The following is a 26,358-nucleotide window of genomic DNA, read 5'->3' as shown; positions in this document are numbered from 1 at the left end:
ATGTTGCACATTACAAGTGCCATCTGGACCCATCTAGAATCTTAGTGCACTGAGCCATACAACAGCTGTATTAGCTGTCAGATCTGTGGATTAAGAGAGTTTATTGATCAGTCACCCACTTGGATATCTAGCTGATTTTTTCTAGGCCACTAATTCACCAGAGCCTTTTTAAAATTATCATTTTCACATTAATTTCTCATTATCATCTGTTTACTGCACACTTCACTGTCCTACTGGAAAATTCTATACTAAAGGTGGTTCTTGCTAAAAAAACAATTAAAAGACTACAAAAACAGCAAATTCACAATTAGAAAAGACTATATAATAGGAACAGATTTCCAAACTGCAAAATCAATCAAAATCAGGAAAAGATGGGGGGGGACCCCGAATGCTTTAATATGTCACTAAAAAGCTGATAAAATTTCAATTTCATCATACAAACAAATTAAAAATCCTGTTACTAATTTTAATTATTTCTACATCCATTTCCCTGGAAGCCCAGCCCACCAAGTAGTATACGTTATACTTACAGTAAGATTGTTGAGAGTGACACCATTGGTGTACAGGTACTCAATGACTGTAAGGAACACTTCTGGTTGCATGTGATTCAAGATCAGCGGAACATGTGTGTCATTGGGCTGGCTTAGCATTGCATGTAGAACTTGACAGCGGGTGGAGAGTAGACAGCGATGTGCAAAAACTTTCTGCTTCTCTTTGCCAACCAGAAAAGTTACATCACTGTGGAAAGAGAAGCCACATAGATATCAGAATGATTAGCAGAGTTTACCATATAGATGGCTCAGCTTCTTAGTCTGCTCTCTTCTTTTCTTTCTGTAGATGCCTCCTTTTGAGAGGCAACATGAAGAATTCAGATGACCTTTGGTAAAGCAAGTGAAACCAAGGGCTAAATTACTTACTAAGAGCACATGGACACAAGGATGTATTCAAATGCAGTTCTAGATTTCTCTGATCCTGTAACATCAACAGTGTTTGACTCATGAGCCTTGTTCATTTATGTAATTATTTAACATTTTGGTCTTTCTCTTTTTTTTGATGATGAAGTTTATGGCAATTTTAATCTGTTTCCCCATTTGCAGGGATACATCTGACTGTGCCTTCCATATCCTGGTCTTTAGGACTTTCAAAGAGAAAAATGGCTTCACGTTTTTTCAACACTTGATATAAACCATTAGTTTTAAACCATGGCATTTTTGAGCAATCAGAAAATATACAGAAGAGTGAATAAGAAGAATCTCTGTAAACTATAATGTCTTGGATAGAAAGATAGTAAACTGAGAAAAGCCAGTTTGAAGTAATGGTGAAAATGCTGGCCTATAGTAGAAACCAGGAGATTGTGAGTTTTAATCCTGTCTTGGGCATGAAAGCCAGCTGGGTGACAGGGCAGTCACTCTCTCTCAGCTCAATTTACCTCACAAGGTTGTTGTTGTGGGGGAAAGACGAGGAAGGAGTATTATGTACATTCACTGTCTTGAGTTAAAATATTTAAAATTTAAAAATTTAAATAATAAATAAAAGAGGTAATTTCGTATCAGTTATTTTAGCTGGGGGTAAAAGTATAAGAAGAGAAAACAGAATCATAGCTATCAGTTATTGGCTACATAGATGGGGTTGCAATAAGGGGTTGCATTATAGGGCCTGGGAAGAAAATGTTTGCCAGATGCTTTATTACTCACATCAAGGCACTAAACTAGAATAAAAGATGGAGGGTGGCAAAACTAAAAACGGAATATCCAGTTAAAGATTGGGACCAAAGAACCAGAATACAATTGGTGAAACAGGAGGCCAGAACAGGGACTCCGAATTTGACAGGAGCATAAACAATTCAACAGCAAAGCATTAGCATAAGCAGGGAGAAATAGACTATTTATCTTCTCTCAGGAAGATAAATATGATGTGACATATATATTTAAAATGATGGGATGATACATATCATGATTAATACATAGTATTGGAAGGTTAGAATTTACTCAAAAGGAGAAGGTGCAATAGAAGGAATGGAGTGTTCACTGAATATAAGGGGGGGAAATCAGAAATTAAAAAATCAGAGTATATAACACGTTGTTGAAAGTGGGGATTTATTGAAAAAGTAAAATGTGAGAAAAAACTAAAGTGATAGTGAGAGTTTATTATAGACTGCCTGGACAGTCAAAAGATGCAAATAAAATGCCTCACTTTCAAAGAGACATGCATCAGTGATAATGAGGGATTCTAATTTTTGTTTATATCTTCTGGGAATCTATCTCTGCCAAGAGTCAAAGTTCCAAGAAATTTTTCTTCCCTATTGTTGACAACTTCATTTGTCAGAAGGTAGATGAAAGAACACGAGGTTCTAGTATTCTCAACCTAATCCTTACCAGCAAAGAGGAATTGGTTAAAAAAGTAGTAAGAGAATACCCAATGATGAATAAATTAACATGTGAGAATGGGTGTATATAACAAGGTCAGAACACACTGCAAGCAGAGAAAATAAAAATAAGGCAATAACTTCACTAATTTAATGAGTAGAGCCTCATGTACTGACTTCTGCTTTCCAAGCAGTGTTGCAGATCCGGCAGTTATATATTTCAAGATCATTAGATTCAAATGATCTGTTGCACCAGATTAAAAAGAACATGTAATTTTGATATTCCTACCAGATTACGTAGTGAAAAAGCACTCTGTAAATTTAGATAACTACAAGAGTACCTTTGGTAACTTATTTGGCATTCACTTTATTTTTCATTACCTAATTACTTTCTCACTTTTGGAGGCCAGAAAATGGAGTGTTTTTAATTTCTCTAGGAAATGGAACATCATTAATCAAGACAATTATCTTAATTCCTAGCTGCACCAGATCAATAGCTATTGTAGAATAATGTAAATCAGCCAAGAATTACCTACGGTACATTTTATTGGAGTCTTCATCTAGTCAGCATTAACTCCACGGATATTAAAATTGGACAAGCTTTCTACAGGGAGCAAGACTGAACAAGTTTATTTTTCAATTTAAAATGGGGGGGGGGATACTTTCCTTTTGAGGATGCAGAACCCAAATATATACAGTATATTAAAAACAATAAAAGATAGAGAGCAAGTAGCCTTGCTAATAATTATTAGTTTACATTGTTGGAACATCTAACATTCAAACAAGTATACTACTTATTACTATATTGCACTTCATTAATTTATTTAGCATGTGGCAACTATATTTTACTGCAATTTATTAAGACACAGACACTATCTACTACATGTGATGCTCCCAGAACTATAGCATTATTGTTCACAATGTGTATGCATTTTTTCACTGCTAATATATTGCAACTCAGTATGTTAGAAAATGCAGTTTCTTTTCATCAGTTAGCTATAATATGATTTCTTAATAAATATTTGTGGCTTATAGAAATGAGCCTTGCATTCTATGCCAGCTCTCCCTGGGAAAGGCAATTTGGGATTATTTGTGTTACATAGGCAATGAAAGCTGTATCACCAGATTAGATAACATATTGTAAGGCTCCAGGAGTTTTCCCCGAGCCACTGAGATGCCAAAGAGTAAGACTCCAGACGAGGCTTGCAAAAAAGACCGTTGGCTTACTTGAACGGTCATTCTCAGGGCGCTGTGAGGAGAGTCCAAGCGTGGGTTAACACAGCCTATCTCCCCTTGGACTGAGTAATGTTTTTCTTGACCATGCCTCCCTTTGCCTCTCTATGTTCAGTTTAAAAACGAAAGGACAATCATATGGTAAGAGTTCACAGTCAATAATACAGTCACGGATTGTAAGAAAAAACCCCTGGGTGGGTTTGGACTTACCTCGCAGTGCCCTGAGAACGACCGTTCAGGTAAGCCAACGGTCTTTCTCCAGTGCACTGCTTGGAGAGTCCAAGCGTGGGACATGCCCAAGCTATTGAGTCCCAGGGTGGGTAAGAACCGGAGCCTCCGGAGTTTCAGCAACTCTTTGCAGAATTCTTCTTCTGAAGGAGGCTTCAGCTGAGCAAAGGTGTCTATTTTATAGTTTTTTATAAAGGTGGTGGGGGAAGCCCATGTGGCCGTCCTGCAAATGTCCAGAATAGATGCCTGGGTCGCCCAGGCTGCTGATGCTGCCGCGCTCCTAGTAGAGTGTGCGGTGACCCTGCACCGAGCTGTCTTGCCCTGATGCTCATACGCCAGCTTAATGCAAGCGCGCAGGCAACAACCTACGGTGTGAAATGAGACCTTGCGGCCGAGAGGGCCAGGAAGGAAAGAGATGAAAAACGCCTTTGAACGACAGAATTCCTTAGTCCTCTTTACATAAATGCGGATGGCACGTCTCACGTCCAACTTATGCCATTCACGCTCTCTTAGGGTGAGAAGGTTTAGGACAAAAGTTAGACAATATAATCTCTTGAGATCTATGGAACAGAGAGTTAATTTTAGGGGTAAATGAAGGATTGAGTCTCAATATAACCCTGTCAGTGTGGACCACGCACAAGTCCTCCCTGACTGAGAGAGCCGCCAGTTTGGACACCCTGCGTGCAGAAGTGATAGCCACCAGAAAGGCAGTCTTGATGGATAGGTGGCGTAGACTAGACGTACGCAGAGGCTCAAATGGGGGACCTGTCAGAGCCCTTAAGACAAATGGGAGGTCCCATGATGGGAATTGGTGGACCGTCGGTGGACTGATGTTTGCTGCGCCTTTCAGAAAGCTCTTAATTTGAGGGTGCTGGCTCAGAGAACAAGATGAACCCCTGGCCAGGATGGTCGATAGCGCCGCAACCTGACACCTGAGAGTACTGGGTGCCAGACCTTTATCCAGACCCTCCTGTAGGAAGTCTTGGGTCTAAGGAAGTGAGGCAGAAAAGTCAACAATGTCTCTAGCCTTGCACCACAATGAAAAGGCGGCCCAGGTTGCATTGTATATCCTGGTAGTGGAGGGTCTCCTGGACGCTTGTATTGTTCGTATGACCTTGTCAGAGATGTTCTGTTTCCTCAGGAGGTCCCCCTCAAGTGCCAGACGGCTAGTTGTAGCCACTGGGGGTCTGGATGACTGATGGCCCCCTGGCTGAGGGAGACTTGATCCTGAGGAATTCACCACGGTCTCTGAACGGAGAGACTGACAAGATCTGCGTACCAGGACCTCCTTGGCCAGAACGGTGCCACCAGAAGAATTTCTGCCCATTAGGTCAGGAGTTTGGCCACTACCTGAGGGATGAGGGGCAGAGGAGAGAATGCGTATAAGAGTTACCGGGGCCACTCGCACATCAGTGCGTTCGTCCCTTCCGCCAACGGTGATTGGTAGCGGCTAAAGAATCGTGGCAGTTGTATGTTGGAATGTGTGACGAGGTCTACTTGCGGTTTGCCGAATTTCCTCACGATCTGTTGGAACAGGTCCAGGTGTAGGCGCCACTCCGAGTGATCAATGCGCTGTCGGCTCAGCCAGTCTGCCTCCCGATTGCTGGTTCCGGAGATGTGATCTGCTCTGAGAGAAGCCAGATGTCGCTCCGCCCACCTGCCCAGAGCCTCTGCCTCGAGCATGAGTCCCCTTGAATGGGTACCGCCCTGCCAGTTTATGTGGGCTTTTGTTGCCACATTGTCTGTCCTTAACAGTACATGTCTTCCCTTTATCAGACATGCAAAGCGGCGTAGCGCGAGTCAGGCTGCCCTCAGCTCTAGCCAGTTGATGCTGTGGGCAGCCTCCCTCTGAGACCACTGGCCCTGGGCAAGCTGACCCTGACAGTGGGCCTCCCATCCCCTAAGGCTGGCGTCTGTGGTCACAATGACCCTTTCTGGTTCTTTGAACAGACAGCCCTTCACGACCGCCTTGGACCTCCACCAGACCAGGGATCGGGTCACCATCTGCAGGAGGCGCACGGGCCTGTGGGAGTTGCTGCTTTTCGCTCTCTGCATTGGAAGGAGAAACCATTGCAGTTCCCTGGCATGCAGCCGGGCCCAGGGAACTCGCTCAGCTCCTCTATCAGGGAGGAAAGGGACTCCTTCCAGAGCATCTTGCCCGAGGAAGGGGATTCCAGCTCAGGCAGGGCTAGGCGCCATGGGCACACCAGCAAACATCGGCTGAGGGAGGGCAAGAGCCCAGCACTGTCAGCTGAAATGAGGGAGGTGATCTCTCTGGCCATCTCCCAGGGGATTGCGGAGGGAGTCAAACTATTTTCCAAGGCACCTGAGGGTAGAACAAGAAGCAATGGGTGGAAACTAATCAAGGAGAGAAGCAACTTAGATCTGAGGAGAAATTTCCTGGCAGTTAGAACAATTAATCAGTGGAACAGCTTGCCTCCAGAAGTTGTGAATGCCCCAACACTGGAAGTCTTTAAGAAGATGTTGGATAGCCATTTGTCTGAAACGGTATAGGGTTTCCTGCCTAGGCAGGGGGTTGGACTAGAAGACCTCCGAGGTCCCTTCCAACTCTGCTATTGTATTGTATTGTATCGTATCGTATCGTATCGTATCGTATCGTATTGTATTGTATCTTGAAAATAACAGCCTTCTTAAACTTTTACTAGATCATAGTTTAGGCCTTTGATTTTGCCACAGACTAGTGTTTCATTCTTCTATTGGATTGTAAAGCATGCATGGATGACCCTGTTGTATACACTGTGAAAGAAAAAAACAGGAAATTCAGCTATGTAACTTTTAACTCAAATCTAGGTCTAGTTATAAGCCTCTTAGCTTATAGAGTCAATTGGCTGTCTATGCTGTTGTTATGATATGACTTTAATTCCAAATATAAAAAATAGGGTTAAAACATTAATCACACAATGATATTACAAATATGTAATATATTGCAAAATAATCTCAAGTTTTTGAGTCAATGATTTTGTGTCCATAATATATAATTTATTTTTCCCTTTGAATTTTGTATCAGTCAAAATCAAATCACATTCTGACATAGTCAAGATTAAAATATGCTACAGTACACAAACCACAATAAATACACTACATGATTTGCTTATTGAATAAACTACAACCATAGCAGCTAGGTTTACAGTATACAATACAGCATAGTTTCCTTGTTCTAAATGGCCGGCTTGTTCACCTGATTGCTGAAAAAGCCTGCTACTTAGAATAAGGCATATAAATGATCTCTGGATACTAACATTGTAATTCAAATTCCTTTTTATGAAAAATGTATTGGCTGGTTTTGTCAAATCTTGTTACTATAATTATAGGTGTCTGTTTCCAGCAACAATTACATCAAAATGACAACATGTGCATCATCAAAATGCCCCCCTTTTATACTTGTACCTCAAGTACCTAAGAAACCGAGAGATTGTCACACTAGAAGGCACATTTTGCCACTTACCACTTACCCTTTTCCCACTGAGACTTGTGGTTGTACACATTTTTTTTCCTCTCAAGAACAAGTGCAATAAATAGATTCTGAGGGGTTTACACATTTAACAGACTGCAGTTAAATTGACTTGAAATAATTATCTAGGGCAATAGTAGCAACAATACTTAAGAGTTAATGCTCATATTTTAGGCTGTCAGTGCACAATCAATTAATGTAACTGTGCATCAAATCATTCATGCTGTATTTCCACGTCTGGACCAGAGGTGGTATTCAGCAGGTTCTGGCCAGTTCTGCAAAACCGATAGCGGAAATTTTGGCTAGTTCAGGAAACTGGTAAATACCACCTCTGACTGGCTGCGCCCCCATCTCTTCCCTGCATTCCGAGTGCCAGCTGATCGGAAGGAAATGGGGATTTTGCAGTAACCTTCCCCTGGAGTGGGGAGGGAATGGAGATTTTACAGTATCCTTCACCTGTCACATCTACAGAACCAGTACTAAATTTTTTTGAATCCCACCACTGGTCTGGACCACTGCAACACACTCTACATGGGTAAGGTGACCAGATGTCCTGCGGGACAGTCACGATTTTCTACAATTTGTCCCACGTCGTTATTAAAAGTCCCGATTTTTCATTTTTAATTTTGGCACGTTGCAGCTCGCTCCCCCATTTTTGGCGCATTGCAGCTCGCTTGCTCGCTCCCCTGCCCATCAGCACTAAGCCAGCCCAGCCTGCCGCTCACTGATTGGCTGGAGTCCAGCCAATCAGTGAGCGGGCTGGGGGCGGAAAAGTTTAAGTTTAAAAGCTTCGCACTGCTCGAGTCTTCCATTTCGTCTTCGCCTTCTTGCTGCTTCAGGTAAGCAACTCCGGCGGCGGGACTCGGGAGGCTTTGAGTGGGCAGCGGTGGCCTAGCTTTCGCAAGGTAAGGCCTTCCCTTGCGAAGGCCTTCCCTAGCGAGGCTGCGGGCTGGCAGTAGCCGCTGCGGCCTAGCTTTCGCCTTCCCTAGCGAGGCCGGGGCCTGGTAGTAGCCGCTGCAGCCTAGCTTTCCCCCCCGCCCTCCCTCTCCACATCTGCTTAGTGACCCTAGCCTTGTTGTCCCTCCACAGTCCAGTCCAGTGTCTTATCTGTTCCTGTTGCCTCTCTGCCTGCCTGCTCCCTATTGCTTTCATCCATCGCTGCGAGGATCCATCGCATCGGAGTTCTGCTGATTCTGCCTCCCTGCTGGTAAGTGAGTTGGGTCTTTTTCTTTTATTTTTTTAATGTATTTTAAAATAATATTTTATTTATTGTGCATAGGATTTTTTAAAATTGTTTATTTCAATTTATTTTGGATAGAATCTTTTTTTAAATAGTCAGGAGTCATTGACACTGAATTTGCACTTTTAATAATCAGGAAGCACATACTGAGTTTCTTTGAAAGAAAATCCAATAATTTAAAAATCCAATAATTTGTTTCCTAGTATAATTTGATTGCTTATTAGTAACCTATGACTATCACTAAGTGTTGTAGCTTATGATTCTTGATGAATGTATTCTATTTTATTTTTCTTTATGTACACTGAGAGCATATTCACCAAAGACAAATTCCTTGTGTGTCCAATCACACTTGGCTAATAAACTATTCTATTCTATTCTATTCTATTCTATTCTATTCTACTCTACTCTATTCATTTCTATTTCAATTCTAATAAGGAGTTTAGCTTCTCTCTCTTGAAAATGTAAGCTAGCATAAGGCATTATAATGCAAGCTAGCCTTAGCTTTCAAACAGTTCATTTAATGACCAAAGTTACAATGGCATTGAAAAAAGTGACTGATGACCATTTTTCACACTTAGCGACCATTTTTCACACTTAGCAACCGTTGCAGCATCCTCATGGTCACGCGATCAAAATTTTGATGTTTGGCAACAGATTCGTATTTATGATGGTTTCAGTGTCCTGGGGTCATTTTAATTGCCTTTTGACAAAGTCAAATGCTGAAACCAGATTCACTTATGTTACTAACTTATCAGCTGCAGTTATTCACTTAAGAACTGTGGCAAGAACGGTGGTATAGTGACCAAAGTTACAATGGCATTGAAAAAAGTGACTGATGACCATTTTTCACACTTAGTGACCATTTTCACACTTAGCGACCGTTGCAGCAAAAAAAATTACAATAGTATTTTTGCGTTGTTTGAAAATTTTTGTTGCTCCGTATAAAATTTTTAATCAACCCCCTGGCCCGGTCAAAGGTGTCCCTCTTTACCAATCTGAAAATCTGGTCACCTTATATTTACAGGTTCTCCGAACTACTCAAACTTTTCACTACCAGTTCTCCAGAACTGGTCAGAACCTGCTGAATACCACCTCTGCCTTAAAAATTTGGCTCTGGCAATTGGTCTCCCCTCCCCCAACATTCTGGAATGGTTAATGGACTACAAAAGCTTCCATCTTCATCCTGGTTATATCTTGCTCCCATCCTTGCTACCTTTGTTAATTTTAATGTGAATATTTATTAAAATATTAAGATAATATTTTAAGCAATATTAACCTTTTTCTTGTTGCTTTTACTCTGTTGTAAACCACTTAAGAGTCACCTCTAGACAAGATGTATGGCATATAAATGTAATAAATAAAAATAAAAATTTCACAATGCACACCTGCAAAGAGAGACTCTCATTGTCATTTCTCACAATAGCCTCCAAAACAGATAATCCAAATCTTTTTGCATCTATCCATACAGGACCAGGAGATTTCAAAACAGTCATGTGACTCATTCTTTTCCTTCCATTCTTACAACTAGAAAGATTAAAAAATCAACGCTGGTTTGAAAGGAGGGCTTCCATTTCTTGCAAACACTCGTTTATTTTTTAGTAAATCTTTGACGAAAACTAAAAGCTTTCATCAAAGCAGGGCCCAGGGAAAAGAAGACGACAACGCCTTTGTATGCAATTTTACTGCAAACCCAATTTTTTTTTATAAACGGAAGCACATAGGCCGGAAAGAAACACTGTCAAATCAGACGCGTAGTTGTGATTTGGGGAAATTCAGAGACTCAAGCACATTTACTGCCGTGCGAAGTCAGGGAAACAATTTAAAATCACACAAAATTCGTTTCTTGCTTTGTGATACTGTGGTGAACTTTTCCAGCAAGCCTAATTTTTAATCAACCGCTTGGCGGTCACGTGATCACCCCTGCCCGTTCTTCGGGCTCATTCCCATGGAAGACAGGCAGGCAGATTGTGTGGCACGCTTACCTGAACTGGGGGTTGTTGATGAGAGTCTTGAGGGAGGCAGCAAAAGCAGATGGATCCCCCAGCAGGAGAACCGAACCAGAGGCGGCGGCCATAAGTCGGCCCCAGCTGGGAAGGGCAGCGAAACACAGGGGCTTTGCCCGACTTTCCTTGGCTTTGGCTTATTGCTGGCAATCGCGGTTATACTGAGAAACGACACGGCTGGCTGGAGCCTCAGAGGCAGGGCAGGAATGCAGAGAAAGGCCAAAGAAGTCGAAAGCAACACTTTTGTTGCTAGGCAACAGGCACTGCCAAAACCCTCATATCCAGCTGTTGTGGATAGAAGGAAAAGGCTTTTGCAGAAACCGGGAGTCCCAAGAGCTAGCTCAGAGAAATCATCTAGTCAGGGTCTGGATTGTTGTAAAGAAAACAAACAGGCTCTTCTCCTTACCTTCGGAAATTGTATGTGTGGGCTTTGGGCTTAGAGACAGGTCAATGTTTGGAAAAAGCTCATGCTTGGAACTGAGATGTCATCTAACTGCCAACTATTCTTTTAACAAAATTAAAACAATATTTCTCTGTACATGGAATGGGATGGAATTCCCGCTAAGAAATTTCATATTGTGATTCATTAGATTAGATTAAGACAATGTTAACTCTTAGCGACCATATAGATCAGGGATGTCAAACTCACGTCGTCACGTGACATATTGCAACTTCCCCCCCTTTGCTAAATGGTGTGGGCGTGGCCAGCACATGCCACATGCAACCCACGGACCACAAGTTTGACACCCCTGATATAGATGATGATCTGGCCCTAGCCTGGGCCTTCAGCTCTTTCAAAAGTGCACTCGTTGCCATTGTAACTGTGCTTGCTTCTTGTAATCCTCCTCTTTCCCTCCAACTTTTCTACCATTAGAACATTCTCAAAAAAAACCTAGGGCATTGCATAAAGTGTATAAAGTAGAATAATTTAAGCCTATACCTCAAGGAAGAGTTCTGGGTCCTCACCGGTTTGTTTACATGACTGTTCACAATGTTCTCAAGAATCTTCTTCAATATCAAAGGGCACATTATACATCTATGTGCAAGTTAAGTCATGTTCATGCAGATCAATTCTGGGAATGATAACGTAACAGGATTCCAAATGCAACAAACTCATTCATCCCTTTACTCTGTGGTAGCTTGACAAATGCAGAAATGTGGAAGAAGAGCTATTATGAGAGAGCAAGTGTTTAGAATAAAGGAGCATAATGAAGGTGTTTATCATCCAGAGGAGATATTTTGGTAGACAGATTTCCATGATGATTTCCAACTAATGCTGACTGATCTGGATGAGTTTGACTGGTACTCGGATGAGAGAGAGTCATGAATCCCTGGATCGTAAATTAGATTGGAAAATTTTGAATAATCTTGAAAAAAGTAGCGACAAATCAATTTCATTTCACTGCCAAGGAAACAACATGGTTATGTTTGTGAAATCTCCAAGGGTGGAGTTCAGTTTGACAGAGATTTGTGTCTTCTAAGTATACTGGACTTCAATCTACACAATAGCTTTTGGCAATGCTAGTTAGGGATTGTGGGAATTGAAGTGAACACATTTGGAAGATTTGTATTAGGATGAACAGACCCAGCAAACCATCTGTTAGTGCTTTCATAACCTAAGAGATGTTATTGCTTCTGTATTAGGATCCCATGCTGCTGAATGCTGCTAATTCAGGGTGAATTACTTATAAGCACACATTACGACATAAAGTTTGTGCTACATACAACATGTTTACCATTCACATTCTAGTGCCATCTGCTTAAAAAAAGCAGCTGGAGCAGATTGCCTATGAGGAAAGGTTGCAACAATTGTTTTTTTTTTTAGTTTCAGTCAGGTGAACATGAGGAAACATGATTGACGTGTGTCGTGCAAGGTGTGGATAAAATGGACAAAGAGAAGCTCTTTTCCTTTTTCCAAAATACTAGAACAAGAAGTTGCCCAATGAAATTGAATACTGGAAGAACTAGAATAGACAAAAGGAAAACATTTTATACATTTTTAACACTTTGGAATCCATTGGCATGGCTGGCTTCAAAAACAGGTTGGATTAATTTATGGAAATTATGAAGAGCAAAAGCTAATAGCTTTCATTCCAATACAAACCCTCCAATGGCTGCCTTGAAGACCATCTGCTGGGAGACTAATAGAATTCTTTGGCCACTGTGAGAACAGACTGCTGGACTAGATGGGCTAGGGCACTGATGGCAACCCTTTTTCGCCTTGGTTGTCAAAAGCACGAGTGCATACACTATCCCACGTGCTTGGGTGCCCACTCCCATAACAATGACCCCCCCCGTGCAACCCCCCCTGCGCATGCGCATGTGACCCCCTACCTCCCTGTGCATGTGCGCACGGCTTTCTAGGAGCCTGGGAAGGGCAAAAACGGCCTCCCCTGTGCCCTCCAGAGGCCCTCTGGAGGGTGGAAACGGCCCATTTTCTGACTTCCAGATTGCGTGTTGGGCTGTTTTTTACCCTCTAGTCAGGGAGAAAAACGGCCCTTTGGGCAAACTGGAAATCCGTTCCCGAACTTCCGGTTTGTGCGTTGTTGTTTTTTTGCCCTCCGGAGGTGAAAAATGGCTGAAAATGAAGGCAGACATCAGCTGGCCAGCGTATGTATGCACACTGGAGCTGACAGGGCAACACCTCGCATACCCTAAGAAATGGCTCCGTGTGCCACCTGTGGCATGCATGCCATAGGTTCGCCATCACAGGGCTAGGGATTCATTGCAGCAGGTCTGTTCTTGTGTTCTTTTCTCCTTATAAAAATTACAACTAGTAGGATCATGAATAAGTATCTTTGTAAGCAACATTGCTCACCTCATTTCCCGTTTGCTGCTCGCTTCAGTGTGCTCTGCAAAATAAAACACCATCTTATGAAACTACCTCTGATAATGGTATGAATGTCCAGTAGGTTATTTCACTTAATCTCTGCTCACTGGAAAATGCCTTGGCTTATTCCAACTATGAAAGTAAGCTGATCTGGTGGAATTTAGTCAACAGCCAGATGAAAGTCATATGAGAATATGTTATTACAGTTTTTTGCTTCTTTGTAATCTAACCCCCTCCTTGGTTAGCTAAAGACCTGTCATGCACTGGCTTTGTATTTGGAAAAAAAATGAGACTGAGCAAGCTTTCTTGTTGCTGACAACTCCTTAATTAAACTTCACATTTTACTTGCCTTTAGTTGATACTGTTGGCTAATCAAATCCCAATTAAAAGACAATGTTTCCCAAGAGCAAGCTGTACAATGCAGTTCAATAAATGCAATCGGACCTGGTAATTAAATTCTAACACCTGTCAAAATGAGTTTTTTTATATATATATAAATTTTTATTTTTTATTACACAGACAACACATACATAAAAAAACAAAACAACAACAACAACAAAACAAAAAAAAGCATCATCACATACAGCACGTCGTTTGGTTATAGGTGTTTTAACATCCATATTCTCGAAGAACATTTACCATCACAGATTTTTCATCTAGTATAACTAAATACCTCACTTTCATTGTACAGTATATATTCAATTACGATTAGTATTATTTTTTTTCCAATAAATCATAGTTCCTTTACATTCTTGATTATCTATTTGATAACAGTATACCTTTATATAATCCCCATGTGAAAGAAAAGGGTTTTTTTTACCACCCATTTATATTTATATATCACTATTTTCCATTATGCATAATTCCACCAATCAACTATCAGGTATGCTTATGTTCATTGTTATCCTTGTACCTTATACCTTCAAACAGAAATCTTTTTCCTTCATTTTTCAACAAACTATTCTAAATAGTCGCTGCATATATATACCCATTTTTAGTTCTTCCCTTATTAAAATTATTTATCAACAACAAGATATCATTGTAATATGTTCTTAAGGTTATACATTATATCACCAATCCTCTATCAAGTATACATAAAATCTTTGTTATCCTTATCCTTTTTAAAGCAAAAAATTCTAAAGTATTCAATTCATAGATGTATCAGTTTTTCATTATATCGTTAATCTATTTCACAGCATGATTGTGTTATCATTTAATTCCTTCAGTTAAAACATGAGTAAAACATTTTTCATTTCCAAGTTTTTTCCCCCAGCCACTGATAAAACAAATCCCATATCTTATAAAATTGTTCATCCTCTTGTTCTCTAATTTCAAGTGTCAATTTACACATTTCAGCACATTATTTTCCAAATCTTCCTGATTTGGTATTGTTTCATTTTTCCAGTTTTTTGCAAACAAACTGTCTGGCTGCTGTTAACACGTTTACAATCAGATATTTTAAGTCTTTGTTATAGATTTCTGGTATGATTCCTAATAAAAAGACCTCTGGTTTAAAGTCTATTTGTTTGTGTGTCATTTTCTCCAACCACATGTGGATTTTAGTCCAGTATCTTTTAGCTTCAATGCAAGTCCACCACATGTGGTAATATGAGCCCGGTATCTGGTGACATTTCCAACACTTTTCTGATTTATTCTTGGACATTTTTGCAATTCTCGTTGGGGGTAAATGCCACCTGTAAAACACCTTATACAATTTTTCTCTATATGCAGTAGACATTGTCATTTTATTGTTTTGAGACCACAGTTTCTGCCATTTCTCTAAATCAATCCCATACCTAAAATTTTTCCCCTAAAGTATCATAATTTAATCTTGTAATTTAACCTCCAATAAATATTCGTATAGTTTTTAAATTACTTTTTCATCAGTACCTGTTAAAAGTTTGTCTAATTCAGTCATTTTATTGTAAAAACCTTTGGATTTTCTATCTTCATTCTATCTGTATCTGTACATATGAATACCAATTTATTTCTATCCCTTCTTGTTTCAACTCTTGTATAGATTTGAGTTCACACTTTGCATTCAATATTTCAACATATCTAACTGTTTGTTCCTTTTTATATATTATTGGATATGAAAATGCTTCAATCGTTGATATCCAGACTGGAATTTTTAAGTAGTGTAATCTTTTAACCTTTTCTCAGTTTAATAACAAAGCCTCCCTTATATAATGTCTTCTAAAATAGCCATGTGCTTTAGTTCCCTTATACCATAAAAAAGTATGCCATCCCAACAATAAATCATGACCTTCTATATTCAATAGTCTAGAATTTTTTAGTGTTATCCACTCCTTAATCCACATCAAGTTTGTTGCTTGGTAGTATAACTCCCAATCAGGTAGGCCTAATCCTCCTCTAATTCTAGCATCTTGTAACAATTTAAGTTTTATTCTAGCTTTTTTCCCTTGCCAAATAAACTTCAAAACTATTTTGTTTAAATTTTGAAAAAAGTCCTTACCCAATCTGATTGGGATTGTCTGGAACAGGTATAAAATTCTAGGTAGAATGTTCATTTTAATTGTAGAAATTCTTCCCATCATCGATAGTTGTAAATTTTCCCATTTCATCAAATCAGTCACTATTTGTTGTTTTAGTCTAGTATAATTGTCCTCCTTGAGGGTACTGCATCTAGGTGATAGGTATATTCCCAAATATTTAACCTTACTTGTAATTTGAATCTGCAAAGTTTCTGACAACTCTTCCTTTTGCGTCGTTGGCATATTCTTTGTCATAATCTTTATTTTGTCTTTGTTTATTTTCAAGCCTGCTACTTTTCCATATTCCTCTATTCTTTCTAGCAGTTTGGGTGCTGTTTCTAGTGGATCTTCAAGAATAAAAGATGAAAGTCATATGAGAATATGTTATTACAGTTCTTTGCTTCTCTGTAATCTAACCCCCTCCTTGGTTAGCTAAAGACCTGTCATGCACTGGCTTTGTATTTGAAAAAAATATGAGACTGAGAAAGCTTTCTTGTTTCTGACAACTCCTTAATTAAACTTCACATTTTACTTGCCTTTAGTTGATACTGTTGGCTAATCAAATCCCAATTAAAAGACAATGTTTCCCAAGAGCAAGCTGTACAATGCAGTTCAATAAATGCAATCGGACCTGGTAATTAAATTCTAACACCTGTCAAAATGAGTTTCTTATGTTTGCGAAGAAATCAGTTCAGATTAGTTGGAAGGAATTACATGATCATAGTTAGATGCACACACCCTGCCACCTTCACAATTATTTTGTTTAAAAAGAAATATCCAGGAAACATTCTGAAATATCAAATCACTGTCAGTTGCACCTGTTTAGTACAATAATGGCTGAAACCTGGCTTTGCTAAAAGCAGGTAGCAACCAAGATACTACTGGAATAAGTTATGTTGTAAAGAGCAAGCAGTAACCACGGAGTTAGCCTTGTATTTTGAATACACACGTACATGTTGAACTATACGTCAGTTGCAAACATTTGTAAAGAAATCTTGATGTTTCATTCCTTAATGAAAGCTATGCTGTCATATTTGTTTCCAGCTCTGTTCAACTTAGAAGAAAAAATTGTTGTGGAAATAGAATACCAAACATTTCCTTGGTCTATTGCTACGAGAATAAGAGTTTGAAGGTACCTTGGAAGTTTTCTAGTCTAACGCCCTGTTCAAGCAGGAGACCCTACCCCATTCCAGACAAATGGCTGTCCAATCTCTTCTTAGAAACATCCATTGAAGGACCACCCACGACTTCTGAAGGGTAATTGTCTCTCTGAGGGCAGGAAATTTCTCCTTATTTCTGGGTTGGTTCTCTCCTTGGTTAGTTTCCATCCATTGCTTTTTGTGCTGCCTTCAGGTGCACAAAAGCTTTGCAAAATAGGTTGTTTCCTTCTTCTTCATGGCAGCCCTTTAGATATTGAAACAGTGATGAAGCACTGCTATCATGTCGCTCCTAGTCCTTCTTTTCATTAAAGTAGGCATAACCAATCCCTGCAACCACTCTTCATATATTTTAGCCTACAGTCTCCTGCTACATACCTCCCAACGTCTGATAAGAACTCACAGGTTAGGCCTCCTCCGGGTGCCGTCTGCTGGACAATGCCGGCTGGCAACCACTCGGGGGAGAGCCTTTTCTGTTGCTGCTCCAGCTCTGTGGAACAAGTTACCAACAGAGATCCGGACCCTCCCCACCCTTGCAGCCTTCCAAAAAGCCACCAAAACCTGGCTGTTCTGGCAGGCCTGGGGTTGCTGACTCAAATCAGGTCAACCCCCAATTAAACTGGATGTATGTTGTGTTTTTAAAATGTTTGTATTGTTTTATGTTCTCCCCCTGTATATTATTTTATTTTATTCGTACTTGTAAGCTGCCCTGAGTCCCCCCCCCCCGGATTGGGCGGCATATAAACCCATTAAAAAATAATAAAATAAAATAAAAATAAAATAATCATTTTTGTTGCTCTTCTCTGCACTCGTTTTAGAATCTCAATGTCTTTTTTATATTGTAGTGACCAAAATTGGATATAATACTTCTAATGTGTTCTTACCTAGGCATTATAAATTGATACTAACACTTCACGTGTTCTTGATTCTAACCCTTTTATCTTGATACTATCCTTCTCTTTATGTTGTACCCTTCTTTTAAGATTTCACATGAATAAAATCTGCAAATGTTAAACTGGACTTTATTTAAACAGTGTTTATTGAATAAATTGCAATTGATCTATACATTTTACTAAGCCATAAACCATTGTTTACAGACTACACAGGTTGGGTTTGTGAAAATTCTAAATCAAATTTAATCAAACCACATTTTGGCTCAGCATATTATATAATCCAGCCCTTACAGTGATATGCAAAGGAGAAAACTGGATCTGAAACGTCTACATTGAAATTGCTCTGATTTTATCAAATGATCTTGATATACCATTTCTCTAAATGCATAATAGCTGCAAAGAGTTAAAAGAGAATGATATACCTGGAGAAACCTGATGTCACATAGCAACAAAAATGTTTCACTATAAAATAAACACATAATTTCTTGAATCTTTCTCTCCTAGGATAGGAGGTCTCCAAATACGGTATGCAAAAGGTAGCCAAACAAACGTGTGTCAGAAATAAAATAAGGCTTTCAGCAGAGAAATGCATGAGTTTCAGCTAAACAGATTAGGAAACTGGTGGCTAAGTGGGGATATATTCAAGGCAGTAAATTGTTAGAGAAGGAGGAGTGGTTATATGGGGCCAGAAAGACAGGTCATTAAAATTAATAGAATTAGGATGAACCAGAATAAAAAGTAAATGTTTGAGTGTATGGAAAGGTGATTGTGAAAATGCAGAAAAATCAGCATAAAAATATTTTGACATCCAAATGGAGGAGTTGAAACTGGATTTTAAAATGCAAGAAAAGGCAGTCTGGAATGGATCAACTCTGTTAACAAGCAGTAACGAAGACTATTTTACAACTCAGGACAACTCAGAAAGCAACATTAAGGTAAGGTAGTGGCATATATAAGAAATATATAAAATTATGTTTCTAAAATTTTTGCCAGAAAATGTTTCTCATCAATTTTCAGTAAATTGTAGCTGTACATAAATAATAAGCTTCTAAGCAAGTCTTGGTACTGAAAACAACTGGCAGGAGCGACCACATCATACATAAGCCTTGGAATGTAGTTTCAATCTGTCCTGTAGAAGGAGTGACAGAACCTGGAGGCAAAGTCAAAACAGGAATCAGACTAGAATCTCTACATACCCACGAATGGACTATGTCCAATTTCTCTTTAATTTTGTTTACCTTATCTAGCACCAAAACAGTACAAACCATTACTTGAGTTCAGTGGTGAGATTCAACATTTTTACTACCGGTTCTGTGGGCGTGGCTTGGTGGACATGGCATAGCTTGGTGGGTGTGGCAGGGGAAGGATACTGTAAAATCTCCATTCCCTCCCCACTCCAGGAGAAGGTTACTGCAAAATCCCCATTTCCTCCTGATCAGCTGGAACTCGGGAGGCAGAGAATAGATGGGGGCGGGGCCAGTCAGGGCTGGTATTTACCGGTTCTCCAAACTACTCAAAATTTCCGCTACTGGTTTTCCAGAACTGGTCAGAACCTGCTGAATACTACCTCTGGTTGAGTTGATTCCTATGCAAAGGCCTAAGCAATAAATCAGTTTAATTGGAACCCCATATGTGGTCCTGATCTTTCATGCCTGACATCTCCATACTTTAAGGCTCCTGCAACTTCAAGCATTACCCAAAATTGGTTGGTAAAACTGGAAACTGCAGCCCCAAAATTGCTGCAAAGTACTCTTTAGATAAATTCCACTATTTTTCCTAAGCTTTTTGCATTTTGACTTTTGTTACAAATTTTATAAAAGTATATCAATCATTTTAAAATAATCTATTAAGCTTGTAAACTAATTGGGTTCATCTGAAAAGAATACTATGAGTAAAACTCACTGAATAGTTAAAGCTGCAGTATCAAAATACATCCCTTCTAGTTTATAAAACTGGAAAATCCATTTAAACTAAGGATACATTTCACAAACCTGTGGCCATATTTTGATATTTTTTTTAATAATCAGTTAAGAGGACGCCTATATAAGGACATGTGCACATTAAATCTGGTTTGGCTCATCAACATTCTGCAGCTATGAAAATACTGCTTCAAGTTCAGAAGACAAACTTCTGAACTTCTGAAGTAAAATAAGCAACTCCGGGGAAGCCTGCCAAAAGGGGACTCTAGCTTGAACTAGTCCTTAAAGAGTCACTTGTCCAGATCCAGATCCTTTTACTGGAACTCAGAAGCCATCAAGATGCAGAGAGGTATTAATGTTCCTTTTCATGCACACCAGTCTGTACAAAAATATTGTACATAATACTGTCTCCATGGGGATCACGCATTTCAGATGGCAGGTTGCCCAGCCCTACTGCAGCCCTTTGGATGGCTTTCCCATTGAACTGTCACTTTAAAGAGCCAATGATTTACCATGGCCAAGGGAGAAACTTATTAAGACAGGGTAGTAAGGGCTGCAGCAGGTTTGTGCAACAAGCCCAAGCAAGCTTTAACAAGATAACAGTATTAAAAGCCTTTGCAATCTGCTTAGGTCTTAGATCCAGGAAAGCTCACCTGCCAGGAAGCCTACTAGCCTGTATTGTTTCCAGGTATGTTTCTTATTATTTTAGTATATACACTGCCTTTTTATCCATAGGGTACTCAGGATGGTTAGCAGCCAAAAATACAATATAAATAATTAAATCACAGGAAACAGCTAGAATAAGATGATGCTTGCATACCATACTAACCTATGATTAGCTGAATCATAGTTCCATTATGTACGGTACTAAGCTGACAACTTGAATTCCTGTGACAGACTAACAAATTAACATTGTGTATGTTTACACAGCATATTGAGCTGCAAACTGGTCAACCTTCTTTTAGCCCTACATAGACCTGACAATAGATTTCCCCCGAGGGAAGGAAGAAGGGACCCAAACTCAGCTTTCCATATTCAGAATAATGCAAAAGAATGACTTCTCTTGGGGTGCTTGGAAAAACACGCCTCGGAAAACAAGAGGATACTATCACCCAGCTATTCTGTTACTGATTTTCTTGCGTGCTATGGAATTCATCTACTGTGTGCCTGTATGATCAATGAATCTTAATGCATTATCATCAAAGAAGTTTTAATCATTCCATTGTTGATTATTGATTGAAACAACAGTCATATAGATTGCATGCAATTTTTTCCACCCATCCAAAGACTGTTTAAAAACAGAGAAAGAGAAAGCATGCTTGGCTACAAAAGGCAGGTTAGTGATTCCAAGCTAAAATGGGTAGATAAATAGGGAACAGAGAAGGTATTTGAAAATTTTTCTACTAAAATATCTAGAGTGGAAAATAATCCTTTATTGTTATTTATCATTTCCAATTATTGAATATAAAAGCATTGAGGATAATTTAAAAATACATCAATTTGCATTAGGTGATCAAGATAATATTCCCTAATTGCAAAAAAAATAGTAATTCATAGTATCAACAGAATTTATTTAAATTATTAATCCATTCTATCTACAAGAAAACAGAATATTTAAAATATATATGCCAGTATTATTATGAATATTAGTCTTTAGAATAATTTAAAATTGAATTTTAAAGAATATTGGCAACATTAAGACTTTACTAATTTCTATATGGCAATGATGGTTATTGCTACAAGAGTGATGATGCATTCTTGATTTCTTTTATTTGGTTTTTATCAACTGTTCTGCAATTTGAACAAAAAATAAATAAAGGAAGCTCATCAAATATTTGGCTGTTGTTCTTTTCTCACTGGCTTTATGATTTTAGCAATACCTTTTTATTCCAGGCTTGTTTTATTTTTTAATCATAAACATTCTTCAGATAGCATTTGGAGTCACAGGGATTGTCCATATAGACGCTTAGAACCTGCAATACAATGAGGACAGAGATATAGAACAGAGAGGCTGAAAGGAGAAAATAAGAAAGAGGCAGTGAGGGGCTAAAATGAGAGGTAAATCTAGTCCTTGAAATCAATGTAAATACATGATTGTAGGCAATTGAAGAGCAACATTATTGGGCTAGGAAAAGTGGTATTTAAATATGGAAATCATACTCTTTGGGGGGTATATTTTTTTGAAAAATGAAATAATATAAATCTAACCCTATTCTAATTTGATAGATAGATGATAGATAGGTAGACAGGTAGATAGATAGATGGAGATGATAATGATAGGCATGCAGGCAGGCAGGCAATAGAGAATTAGAACACCAAGAATTACCAAGATAGTATAAAGGGACATACATATGAACAAATCAGTATATTACATAATTTCATTTTGAAATGTAAATTTTATATATGAAAATAAAGTCAAGATTTTGGGAAGCATATTTGCTTTATCTGGCGCTCTTTTCAAAATATTCAGTCCAGTGGAGTTGGGTGACTAATAATAAATATATAAATAAATCTAATAATAGGAGAAGATGTAGCAATAATCCCTTCAGTTTTATTAATGGACATATCTTATAGCAAAAAAAAATCCACAAAAGAAGTTACTACATCTAATATAATTAATAATATATATTGATGCCTACATATACAAAGAAGAATGGGTGCTGGGAAAATAGGTTCCAGGAAGGAATTATTTGTAACTTTGTGACTCTTTTCTTTTCTAGGATTTTACTGCTGATGTATGGTAGATTGGCCTCTGGTAAATCCCAGAAAACATTCAATTAGGCAATGGCTTCAGAAGACAGTGATTCCACCCCTCCAAAGAGAGGATCACTACCTCTCCACCAGAGCTCCCAGCCTACAGATATGGCACCCAGACCATTACTGCCTTTGCAGAGTATTGAAGGAAAAGCTCCCTTCCCACCATCCCGGAGAAGCTCCATTATGAGCATCCTTAATGCCCCGTTTTCGAGTAGAAGAAATTCATTGGCTGCTGGAGGAAGGCGCCTTTCTATTGGACCCTGGATGCATTGTGGGCGAGTGAGTTTTTCTGGGCTACCGCTCTTTGAACCCATTCAGGAGATACACTATGAGAACACCTATAAGACCCAGCCAGATAAAGATTGCAGATTTAATTCCTCGCACACACAGCAGATTCTTGAGTCCGTTCTGGCCAGCTTCTTCAGTGATGTCAAATACAATCCTGCAAATAGTGGGCAGTTGGTCCAAAACTTGTCAGACCTTGTCAGGAGCAGGGTCAAAGATCTAACCCCACCACGCTACAAACTTGTGTGTAATGTCTTTCTGGGCCAGTTGGCCAACCAAGGGTTGCACATTGCTAGTCGGTCCCTCTGGGATGTGGCGAATGATAGCTTTGCTTCAGCCACTTTCACAAATTCTTCGCTTTTTGCTGTAGTCACAGTTCATGGATTATATTATGAATGAATAAGGCTTCTAAAGATTAACTTCCTTCTCTCCTAATTTTATCTTGCTAGAGATTAAGATCGGTCAGAACTGGGGATGTATCTGGACATAGTTTAAAGTAAGAATATTTATATGTGCTAAAATCATAGAGCAGCAAAGGATAAAACTAGGAAATCTGCCCCAGTGGGAACTAGTGGTCAACATATCTTCTTAAGGATTCTTTTGTTCTATTGGCAGATAGAATTGTTTGGTTCTACAGTATTACTTACGCCTTTGCTTGTACAAAAGATTATGTAACTTTCTTTTTGGGAAGAAAAATAAACCCATTGCTCTTCCTTGAAGAAAGAGGATATTTCAAAAGCAGATTATGCTAAAGGTGCCCATAATATGGCTGTAGAAGTATTTGCTGGGTTTGAGACATATATTGCAAGTGAAAGACCAAAATATCAAAAGGCCTCTGCATGCGCCAAGACTTTTAAAAACCTTGAGAAGGTTTGAGACATGGAAGCACACTTTCTTCTCACTGCATTTTATGTCAATGTAATATTTTCCATTGAGGTCAAAAATCTAATACTGTAAACACCAGTGTGGGGAATCCCAAATACATTCTTGACTTAACTCTTGAAAAGGTATATTTTAACTGATTAGCTTTACTGCTTTGAATTAAAAAGTACAATATATCCAAATATTAATAATAATGGGAGTTATGCTTTAACACATTGGATGAACACTAATTTAGGGAAAGCTATGCATCAAAACAAGGCTCAGTGGCTAAGACACTGAGCTTGTTGATCAGAAAGGTCGGCAGTTCGGCGATTCGAATTCCTAGCGCTATGTAACAGAGTGAGCTCCCGTTACTTGTCCCAGCTTCTGCCAACCTAGCAGTTTGAAAGCATGTAAAAATGCAAGTAGAAAAATAGGGACCTTTGGTGGGAAGATAACAGTGTTCCATGTACCTTCAGCATTTAGTCATGCCAGCCACATGACCACAGAGACATCTTCTGACAATGATGGCTCTTCGGCTTTAAAACAGAGATGTTTTCTCCCTAGAGTCAGGAACAACTAACGTCTCTGTGCGAGGGGATATGAATATGAATTTGTCATCTCTGTCAATTTTGCTAAATGGGGGTAATGATATCCAAAGTATTAGCACCTATCAACTAGAAATAAACATGCTGAATGTAATGCTGAAGATGTTATATATGGATTACCCTATATAAAATTACTTCACCCCACCTGATAGACTAGTGAAAGAAGCTCTTGAAAATAGAAAACAGGTAAAATAAAAGAGATAGTGGAAATAGAATACCAACAGTAGCCAATGTAACCTTGTCTTTGGCTATAGTAATTGCAGGTATATACCCAATCCTGTTCTAGTACTGGGAAGGGATTTTAGTTACCAAGGAATGTTACCAAAAATGGAAGTAAGATTCTGCCTTGCCACTGTACTGCTTTCCATTCTAACTGATAGCGCATTTTAATCTCTAAGTCTATAAGGGCTAAGACCACTTTACCATAAAAAAACACATCCCTTTTTCATCTCAGACCTTATATAGACCAGTTCATGCTATCAACTTGCCCTTGGCATAATTTCCTATGAAAGGCTCGCCACAGTCTCTTATCTTTTAACTATAATTAAATTTTAAAAGTAATTAAACTTAATTAAACCTGTTTATTTTCACAGAACTTAAACACCTACAATTGTTTAAAGTATCTTTGCTATTGCTAGAAGTTTTTTTAATTCTCCGTTGATAGAATAGTTTACATTGCATATTAGAATGTAGGTTACTGTGCGCATTTTGTCATGCGTTACGTCAAACACACAACTGAGTGATAAATACTGATAAAAATATTAACATTCTACATTAAAGCCAGAACCCATCAGATATTCTAGGTCTATAATATCTGCCTTCTGAGTTGCAAAGTATCAAGTGTATAAAAAACTATTCTGGTTATTCATAAAGATACCCAAATATTTCCACTCTACTCAGATAACAGTAAAGAATAAGAGATTAGGAAACGGTACAAGTATCTCAAAGTATCTTTCAAATATCTGAAAGGTTGGACATCAGGTTTTCAGTGTTGGAGGTGTAAAAATGTGGTTTCATTAACCCATGGGATAGGGCCATGTGTTCATTTGAAAATGGAAAAGCTTATTGGGCACGAAGCCAGCTGGCTGACCTTGGGCCAGTCACATTCTCTGATGTAGGAAGGAGGCAGTGTCAAAACCACTTCTCTAAAACTTGCCAAAAAAATTTCAGGGACTTGTCCAGGTAGTCTGAATGTTGCACATGATTGAACAAAAAAGGGAAAAAAATAATGTACGCTTGTAGGCTTGAATGGAAAATCTTCATGATAAAGATGTTATTGTGATGTTGTACTAAGCTTTAGAATCTGTTCATCAGGAATTATGATTGTACCAAGAATGGAAGGTGACTAAAAGAATCATATTGAGAAAGTGGAAACATTATTTCAGATATTGAGTGGTTGTCAGAAATGAATAAACAGAATGAGCTGGAAGGGACCTTGGAGGTCTTCTAGCCCAGCCCCCTGCTCAAGGAGAACCTATACCATTTCAGATAATTGACTGTCTAGTCTCTTAGAACATCCATGATGGCACACCCACGATTTCTAAAGGCAAGCTGTTCCACTGATTGTCCTCACTGATAGGAAGTTTCTCCTTAATTCCAGGTTGATTTTCTCTTTAATTAGTTTTCAACCAGTGTTTCTTGTCCTGCCCTCTGGTGCTTTGGAGAATATTTTGACCCCAAAATATGTGATCTGTTTTAGAAAATGTAGAATTTCCTGCCAATCAAAATATGCAGCTGTGTGTGTTTCCATGGCAGAGATTTTGATATAGTTCACAATAACATATTGTATTGATTATATTAGTGTTAGTAAATCAGTGCCTATTGATCAGTGTTAAATGTAAGAATTTTTCCTTTTCATAATTGCCTTCTTTGAGCTTGCTTCTTGCTTTAAAGTGTGAAGATCATTTTGTTAAATGCGTATGTAAAGAATGTTAAATAAAAATTATTCAGAAAGGGGACAAGAATCTCCAGTGTGTTTACATAACAGGGCAAGAGCCTAATAATAAAGTAAT

General features: G+C 38.8%; 2 protein-coding genes across 4 annotated transcripts in view; one reads left to right on the top strand and one right to left on the bottom strand.

The window, feature by feature from the left end:
- Positions 1–11,169, bottom strand: part of BTBD19 (BTB domain containing 19) — a 70,166-nt gene extending 58,997 nt beyond the window's left edge. For both annotated transcript variants that reach the window (XM_032217862.1, XM_032217861.1), the window contains exons 1-2: positions 10,521–11,169; positions 531–738 (exon numbers count right to left, since the gene is read on the bottom strand). In XM_032217862.1, the coding sequence (XP_032073753.1) occupies positions 531–738; positions 10,521–10,612 (300 nt within the window). In that variant the 5' untranslated portion in view covers positions 10,613–11,169. The remainder of the gene's footprint in view (positions 1–530; positions 739–10,520) is intronic.
- TCTEX1D4 (Tctex1 domain containing 4) overlaps positions 1–24,087 on the top strand; it is a 56,389-nt gene extending 32,302 nt beyond the window's left edge. Inside the window, exons 3-4 of one of the 2 annotated variants that reach the window (XR_004255452.1) lie at positions 8,388–8,505; positions 9,563–10,513. Coding sequence is in view for 1 of the 2 variants with exons in the window: in XM_032217864.1 (XP_032073755.1) it covers positions 22,620–23,276 (657 nt within the window). In the remaining variant the exon portion in view is untranslated. Of the gene's footprint in view, positions 1–8,387; positions 8,506–9,562; positions 10,514–22,555 lie in introns of those variants that run through there. The other variant, XM_032217864.1, reaches the window with a different exon arrangement.
- The last annotated feature ends 2,271 nt before the right edge of the window (positions 24,088–26,358 follow it).

This window comes from Thamnophis elegans, chromosome 5, assembly GCF_009769535.1.
Source record: "Thamnophis elegans isolate rThaEle1 chromosome 5, rThaEle1.pri, whole genome shotgun sequence".
Lineage (NCBI taxonomy): Eukaryota > Metazoa > Chordata > Lepidosauria > Squamata > Colubridae > Thamnophis > Thamnophis elegans.
The sequence above is the reverse complement of the archived record's forward strand: the minus strand, read 5'-3'. Positions and strand labels throughout refer to the sequence as shown.